Source organism: Ammospiza nelsoni, chromosome 15, assembly GCF_027579445.1.
Source record: "Ammospiza nelsoni isolate bAmmNel1 chromosome 15, bAmmNel1.pri, whole genome shotgun sequence".
In the NCBI taxonomy this organism is placed as follows: Eukaryota; Metazoa; Chordata; class Aves; order Passeriformes; family Passerellidae; genus Ammospiza; species Ammospiza nelsoni.
In genome coordinates, this window is record NC_080647.1 from 4,212,052 (window position 1) to 4,220,268 (window position 8,217).

General features: G+C 40.7%; 1 protein-coding gene across 1 annotated transcript; it reads right to left on the reverse strand.

Annotated features, from left to right (window-relative positions):
• Positions 1–36: 36 nt before the first annotated feature.
• On the reverse strand, positions 37–7,017 carry LOC132080211 (uncharacterized). Its single transcript, XM_059483240.1, has 7 exons — positions 6,933–7,017; positions 4,616–4,721; positions 3,671–3,844; positions 2,864–2,963; positions 1,837–1,925; positions 926–1,064; positions 37–471 (listed from the first exon to the last, which is right to left on the reverse strand). The coding sequence occupies exons 1-7, from the start codon at positions 7,000–7,002 to the stop codon at positions 463–465; spliced, it is 687 nt and encodes a 228-aa protein (XP_059339223.1). The 5' UTR covers positions 7,003–7,017; the 3' UTR covers positions 37–462.
• Between the last annotated feature and the right edge of the window lie 1,200 nt (positions 7,018–8,217).

Sequence of the window (8,217 nt, forward strand, 5' to 3'; positions counted from 1 at the left end):
TCTTTTATTTGTTACTTAGTGGCAAGGTAGTCAATCTTCCACAGCTTCATTTATTTTCCTCATTTACAAAAAAGTTACAAAGCAATATCCAGGACAGTTTTAAAGGGAAACCATTCCAGCTGTTGGGATCAACACAGAAGGAAGACAAAGCAAAAAAGACAAGGGACAAGGGAATGGGTCTGTGGGTATTTGGCAAATCTTGGGGCAGAGAGAGGCCAAGTCCTTGGCTGTGTTTGTACCACACTGCCAGGGCCAAGCCTTGTGTGCTGCAGTATCAGGGATTCACCAGGTTTCCTTTCACAATTATCCTCCATGCTTTCTCTTTGCAATAACTTAGTGCTCTCTACTAAGGATGGCAGGTTCCTCTGTGTCCCACCAGGGTCTCACTGCTCTCTCAGCACCTGCACTGTCCAGTGATCACACAGCATTCCAAGACATTTCTCATACAGGATGCACTTGTTCTTAGTACCTCTGTAAAGAAATTAGAATTAAATCAGTAGCATGACACACACTCCCCAGTATGCTTCCTATTATAATAATCTGTATCTAATCAAACTACATTTATATATATTTCTTTTCTTAGTATGTGCTGCTTCTGAGTGTTCACTCACCAAGAGCTTTGGAAGATGCATTTCATGCAAATAACTGAAAGCATTACCACTGTGTGCACACAAACTGAAACAGCTTTGGAAATATTTGGAAACATTTCAGCAGGGTCTGTAACATTCCTGAAGAAAACACCTGCACAGTGAAAGGTGGCTCTAGGCTTTCTGTTAGCTCACATCTTTACTTAGTGACAAAACACTAGCAATTTAGTGATGATTTGTATTCAGTACCAGGATGGGTGATATAATTAATATGCAGAGTATGTAATTAATATGCAGAGTATGTAATTAATATGCAGAGGGATGTGAGGGATGCGTACCCGGTACTGTCTGGCCTGTGGATAAACTGGATAAGGCAAATCCTTCCTGGGATAGTCAAACTCCTCCCGCTGGGCTCGGGACTGAGGGAAATAATCTGATGCTGGTTCTGCTGTCCTTAGAGGCTGATCATACATGGGACTGTGCAAAAGAGAAAAAGGTTATTAAACCTTATAATATGCTGCAAATTGCACAAAGGGATAGTTTAAGCTGAAAAATAAAAATATTAAAGCTCACTACTGGATGCACAGCACTGAGGTAATAACATCTAAAAAGTCTTTTAAGTTCATTTTACTGTCAAACCCTCATCCTGCAAACAGAGAAGACTGAATTTATAGAAGCAGCTTTCTCTTTAAGCTTTTATTTTCTTTTCACAACAAACAATGCCACAGTACCTAATTTTCTATATTCCTACAATCACTTTCAAAGGGTTTTAAATCCACCATAGCTATACCTTCAACATTTTCAACATTTATATTGAGAAACACCAGTCCTCCTTGAGGGACTGAAACATCAGCCAGCTGCAGGCTGTCTCTGCAGCAGAGCCCTGCTATGTGAGGAGACTGCTGTGCTCTCACTGAGCTGCACCCTGGCAAACAAGTTCTCTGCAGAAGTTGCAGTAAGAGCTGCAGCAGTTGGTGCTGAGGGGGATTCAAGTGAAGAAGCACAAGCAGAAAACTGTGATTCTAAACAGGAATGAAATCAATGTCTCTGGGATTAGAGGAAAACCAGAGAAGCCTCTGGATAAAGAAATATTTTAGGATTTGTATGTGAATAATCCAGTCAAAAGCTTTGTCATTTACTGGATCTTTGTTGCTTGCTGTGCTACTGGCAAAGCTGCAAAGTCATTGTGAGTCTCCAAAGCAGAGTATAAAGTGAGAATGAGCACAAAAGACAAAAAATAACAGCATACCTGTAATCCTGCCTTTGATTTGGGATTGAGGCATCATTAAAATCTTCTCTTTTCAGTACAATTTTTGGAATTTGTCCAACCCAGGCATCCTGTGTGAAGGAGATCAGGTGGTTACACAGAGAAAAATGACAACAAATTAGAATAACCAGCTCTCCAGGTACAGAATGTTAGAAGGTATAAAACCGTTTTTCACTTACAAAATACAATGTCTAGGCTACAACTCAGAGTCTGGGGGTCAGAAAGCCCTAAGTTCTGCAGCTCTGACCCGAAAAGATTCCTTTTACAAAGGGTTTTCTTCCCTACCAAACTGCAGAATCGGGTCTGTTTCGCACCTTGGGAACAACAGCATCAGCAGGACTAAATGTGAATTAGTTAAAAATTGAACAGCACCATCTCCTGGTAAAGGCAAGCTCAGACCTGCTGCATTGCCAAACCATTGATACTCTACAGATGGATTTAGCAGAAAATCCTGTAGCAGTCTAGATTATTTTCTCCCTTTTCTCAGACAGCCTGCAATGTCTCCTTCTCACACCCTGTGTGTTCCTTAATATGTAAAATAATCCCTTGAAGTATCAAATGAGAAAATGAACACACACACACAAATTCCCTTTCAGTGATTCTTTGTATTTTATATTGATTTTTTTAATGGTATTTATCCATCTTTTCTCTTGACACCCACTAGTTCAAGCCATGATCTCTACTACATCTTGCCCAATGGAGAAAACTGGCACAGCAGAGCATGATCTCTTTTTAAAGCTGCTCTTCTAACTGGCCAAAAAAAGCAATAGTTGTTTGAACATCCTGTAAAAATAATCCCTAGTTCTTTGTTTTCTCCCATGCAAATTAGTTTCACTTAATCCTTGATGAACAGTTTCACCTTCTCACATGCATTCAGTTGATCTTGGAAATCAGATGCTAGGAGACTTTAAACTCAAATTCCCTTTATTTTATTTTTTCTATTCCCATTTTATTGTGCTGAATCCCCAAGGGCTGGGGGCTGTGCTGTGCCCCCTGTGCCATCTCTTACCTCAGGTGGCTGATGGTGCCCATGCCCTGGGCTGGCAGCTGTGTCAGTGCTGAATGCAGGGTTCTGCTGTGCTCCACTGGATGGGGCCTTTGGCTGCTTCCTGGGGGAACAATGGCAATTCAGAGCAGTGGCAATGCTCAGGGTCCTGACAGATGTTTTTGTGCTGCAGATTGGTTCAACAGCCATGTCAGAGCTTTAGATGTCCTGTGGCAATGGCTGTACAAGAGCTGGGTATTATTACAGCTTTTCTATGTCAGAGCAAGTGCCAGTGACACACTTCTGGGGCTCAGTGACAGAAGAAAAAACCCATATTGTCTGTGTACTTGGGAGAGGTGTCACTGGGAAAAAGTGATGGAAGCAAAAAGCAGCTCAAATTGCCAATATCTGAGACCCAAGAGTGGGAGGAATTGTATTTAAACACCAAGCCTCTTGTCAAGTTATCAGTCTTACTCCTTTTTTTTTTAAACTTGTGGAAAAAAATCCCTAAGAGCAAATAAATCAGAAACACACATTTGGTGGTGTTGAATTTAAGTAGTAAATGTACTTATCAATCTTTAAAGCTTGCCTGGTGAGCCCTAAAGAAAAGTAATGACTGAGAGTGAGGTGGGAAAATGCTGAGTAAGTGCTGAGAGCTCAGGTAAGATGCTTTGAGTTAGTTTTAAATTGTATAAATAGTATTTTGGCAGTATGGTAACCTTGTGCTTTTAAACACCCAGAGGTTAAAAATTAACCAGAATACCAGACTTCTTTTGCTGAACTTCCATTTTGAGTACAAAACTCCTTGTAAGTGCACCCAGAGTCACTTACCCAACTTTTTTCATTTTCAAGCAGCAGACAGCAGAAAATATTACAACCACTATGATAACCAGTGCCACTCCAGGAAGAGTGGCCACTAAAATGAAATCCAGAGTGTTCCAAAGGTGGTTACATTTGGGGCCCATGTACCAGTACTCCATCCAGCCTGTTCTGTAGTAATTACATCTGCAAATAAAAAATATTCACTTTTAGGAACAGCATTTTAAATCAAAAGTAAGCAATACCAAAAAAGTACAATATTCTGCTATATAATTATTTATTATTCAACACTGCAGGGGCCAAGAGTTTCACTGTTTTTCCTGTTTGTTTAAAGGTGTTTTTTAATCTTAGTTACACCCATCTGTTTCCAGATTTGATGTAAAAGTACTTTGCCAGGCTCTGAGAAACCAAGTCCAAGTTGGCATTTCAGGAGTCCAAGATAAGGAGCTGTGATGGGGACAGGGTGCAGCATCCAAGTCATGGCCTGGCTCAGGTCAAAGATCTCTTTGTCTGCTCTCAGCATGGCAGAGCTGCTCCTCACATTTCTGGCTGTCATTATGACATAGATTTTTTTAAAAGGGAAAAAATCCCGACTACATAATGGAGAATAGAACATTAAGATATCTATTTTTTTTTTTTTTAACTCAAAAAAAATAATTGATCAACCTGAGAAAAAATTGAACTTGTGATTACACAGCTCATTCAGTTCTAAAGTAAAATAGTTGGGAGAACAGGAAAAATAAAGGGCTACAGTGATTACCTACATTAGGAATGACATAGCCCACACATATATTTAAAAAGAAAACACTATGCCCAAATCCCAGATTTGATGCTTTGTACCAGAGCTATAAATTTATGCAGATTGTGAATGAAGATCAACATTTATTTTCATGGATCACTTTGGAGGATCTAAATTTATTTCATCATCCATCCAAACAAACCAAGCCCACACACTACCTGCAAAAAGGTTCTTCATTTTTACACAGACAAGGAATATTTTCAGGACAGAATTCACCTGTATTACCCAGACAGGCCCCAAAGTCCACAACTCCACTGCAGCTGGCTGTGAATTAAAACAAAGCAAGTTTTTAATGCAATTATACAGTAACATACTGTCAGTGGGCTGTGTTGCTAATTACACCAGAAATTTATGCTTCAGATGTACTCTGTAGATGACACTAAATCTTACTTTCCTGTGACTTGTGTCTGGAAAATTTTGAAGCTATTTGAGAAATGAAAATTTACCAGCTTAAATTACTTTACCCTGAATGTGTACCCATCTTCCTGTTGGCCAGGAATTTGTATGGCTTGTGTTGTTATGGTTTTTATCTCATAATGATAAGTGTGGTTGTGTCTGAATTCCACTATATATCATGTCTGGCTTGCTGACAAGGACTAAAAGTCATGAGACTCATTAGAGAGAGACTCATTAGAGATTCCAACTTTCCATTATAATCCAAATTAGAAGCTTTTTGTGAGTTCTGCAATGGGATTATCCCTTGGCTTAGCCTACAAAAGGATCTGCTTTGCATTAATGTTGGTTCTCCTCTATCTTTTTTGCTGTGTAAACACTGGGCTGTAAATTATGTTCCAGAATCTGAGTGTTTACAGTATTTCACAGGTGTTTGGCTGGCTAAAAAGAACTCCCTCAGCAGCCTGAACCATCACCAAACACCAGCACGTTTGGCACTCCCACCCCACATCCTTTGTTACCTGTTCTCTCCTGCTCAGCACTTGGACTTGGACCAGGCACCACCCTGAACACCCAGAAAAGTCCCCAAACTGCCACCAGAGCCAAATCCAATTGTGCACAACAGTCCCAGGAAGAGGAGCCACGTTTGGAATGAAGCCAGAGTCAGAACTGGCCCAGATCCCTGAGCAGACCCCTCTGATCCCAGCAGATGTCATGTCCCTGTCACTGGAGCAGCTGGAATGTCATTGTCACTGTCTGGACTTCCCACCAGAACCAGCTCCTGACTGATGCATTATGAGCCACAGGAACTGTGCTGGGAGCAGCCTGCACTGAAAAGAGATGGAAACCTCCTTCCTTTCCACTGTCCAAGTCCCTCTAATCCAGCTCTTGGTGCTTATCAGAGATAAATCTGACTCCAGTGACCAAGGCTTGTCCCACTCCATTTACACACCCTGCATGCTCTCCTCTCAAGAGTCATCAGCACTGGAACATTTTCCAAGAAAACCTAACTACAGTTTGTGTTATGGCTGTAAACACAGGACAGTGAAAAATCCCAAGCAGCACTTGGCATGGTTCATCTGGGACATAAGCAATGTTTTTAGCTACCCCTCTGATCAGTAACACAATTACAATTCTTTTAGCAATAATACAAAAACCACTAAGGCAGCAGAAAATCCCCAGTTGTGATTCTGCTGGGAGAGAGGGAGTGTGTGCCCTTTGCTATTAATGCTGAATATTCCATGTGATGAAGGAACTCACTGCTGAGCCCTTCCAAATTCTGGGGTCTACATAAATGCCAAGTTAGCCTTCAAGTGGTAACTTTCTTCGGCAAATGAAAGTTTAGAGTAGCATTAAAAAATTCCTCAGATCACAAACAAAAATCTTAGAAAAATAATAACTGCAGCTGGTTCACATCACTCTGGGCTTAGAAATACCCAATTACAAGTAACTGGTAGCTACCAGACAGAGAACAGGGATGTTAAAATAAATACATTTATCAATAAAATATGTGGGAAATCTTCTCATAAAATAATTGCAGGCCAATACTGGTCTAACAGAACCAGAAACAATTTCACTACTTCAGTACTCACTTAAAATAACTTTTCTAACCAGTGCATTCTGGTTGTCATGCTCTTAATTATTGATGATTTTCTCCCTGTTAGTATCAAAAAAAGTCTAAGAACACTTGCTATTAAAAAGTGTATGATTTTTTTAACCCAGATACCAAGTGGTTTTTTCCCCACTGAAAAAGAACCAAATAATTTAACTAATTTAAAAATACCCTTCTGAAATTCAGAGACTGACTCAAAATGATCCCAACCCACCAGGGTACTGAGTTTCAGCTGTAATTAATTCATATGGCTGTAACTTCTTCCCTGTGCCACCAAACACAGGACAGAGCTGTCTCACCAAGGTTCTCACATCTGCATTGTTTTGCTGTTATTTAAAATAAAGCCAGCCTAAAGGCTGAGGAGAATTCCCAGGCAGCAATCCCCCCAAGGGACTGCAATCCCCCGAGCAGAGGACATGGCCACGTCCCTGCCCTCAGAAGCCACAAAGCAGAATTGCAGCAGCTCTTACGTTGTGGAGTTTCACCCAGCAAGGGGCTGGCCAGGAGCAGGACACACAGCAGCACCTTCAGAAACGACATCCTGGGCCTGTTCTTCCAGACTCTGCCAGCAGCAGAATGAACTTCCCTTGCTGCTGCTGTGGATTGTGGATTTTGAGCTTGTTTTACAGCATCCTTCTCTAAAAAGAATTACTAATTAACTTAAAACTGATACAACTTCCTGATAACTTATCCAGCATATTTTCCTTTATAAAACAAGGTAGTTCCATAAAAATATCTCATTAATCTTGCTGTTTCTGAATTTTTGTAATCAGATGTGAGGTATTCATTTAATGACATAAATTTCAACACACTAAGGTACCTGTCAGGAGCCTCTCTCTTCTCCCTTTAGGCTGATGTTACCTGTACAGATAACAAACTTGGACTATTTGCAGCCAATTTCCTGGAACTGACTGTTTTAAAAGACAAAGCCATGGTCCTGAAGCTATCAAAGATGGATGTGATGGGAAGGAGGGAATCCTGTAATTGGATGCATCTACCATTAAGTTTTGTCAATTCATTTTTCCTTTTTCTGAGAAAATAATAGAAAATACCCACATGGCAAGGATGAGTGATGACAGAAACTCACACCTTAGCACACCTCCTGTCATCTTTCTTCTTTATTATTTAAAGAGTCCTTAAGAATTCTCAACATTCATTGCACAGGAAGATCCTGACTCTGTGGTCACCCCAAACACTACCCAGGTTACACCCAAAGTTTGTGGAGTTTGACTGCATTAAGGCTGAAGTTAGAACCAGCCTTGCTCTTAGCACAGGGCTTTCAAAACTAATCCATAACTGATAAAATCCCAGCGTGGAGTTCCTAGTTTGACAGGAGCTGCCTGCTTATGTAAACATGCCAAGCACAGTTACATTAACAGCAAAAGGTAAACTTTAACCTTTGCTTCTCAAAGGATAAATAATGATCTCTGAAAATCAATGCCTAGCAAATTCTTGAAAGATTACTGCATTGGCTAAAGCCCAACAGCACTTTATTACAGCAGTAGATAAGAGATTCTCAGTCCTGCCAGAAGATTGCTTTACAACAGACCACAACAAAGAAATTAATATTTACCTCAGTGAAAGAAATTGCACGATCAGATGTAAGGCACAAGTGTGAAGAAGCAGCTCCTGCAGATGCTCATCCTCCTGCTGCCAGGGAATTCCCCTCTGGCTCCAGCTGCTCAGTGGGAGCCTCACTGATGAACAAACACCTTGACCTGGGCTCTCAGGTTTGGTTCAAGGATGCAGAAACGC

Excerpts from the sequence above, each read along its gene's own strand:
- LOC132080211 (XM_059483240.1), bottom strand. The coding sequence starts at position 7,002 with ATGTCGTTTCTGAAGGTGCTGCTGTGTGTCCTGCTCCTGGCCAGCCCC. Across the intron at positions 4,722-6,932 it reads GCTGGGTGAAACTCCACAAC|CCAGCTGCAGTGGAGTTGTG; the intron begins GTAAGAGCTGCT and ends TTTAATTCACAG. Across the intron at positions 3,845-4,615 it reads AATGAAGAACCTTTTTGCAG|ATGTAATTACTACAGAACAG; the intron begins GTAGTGTGTGGG and ends TTTTATTTGCAG.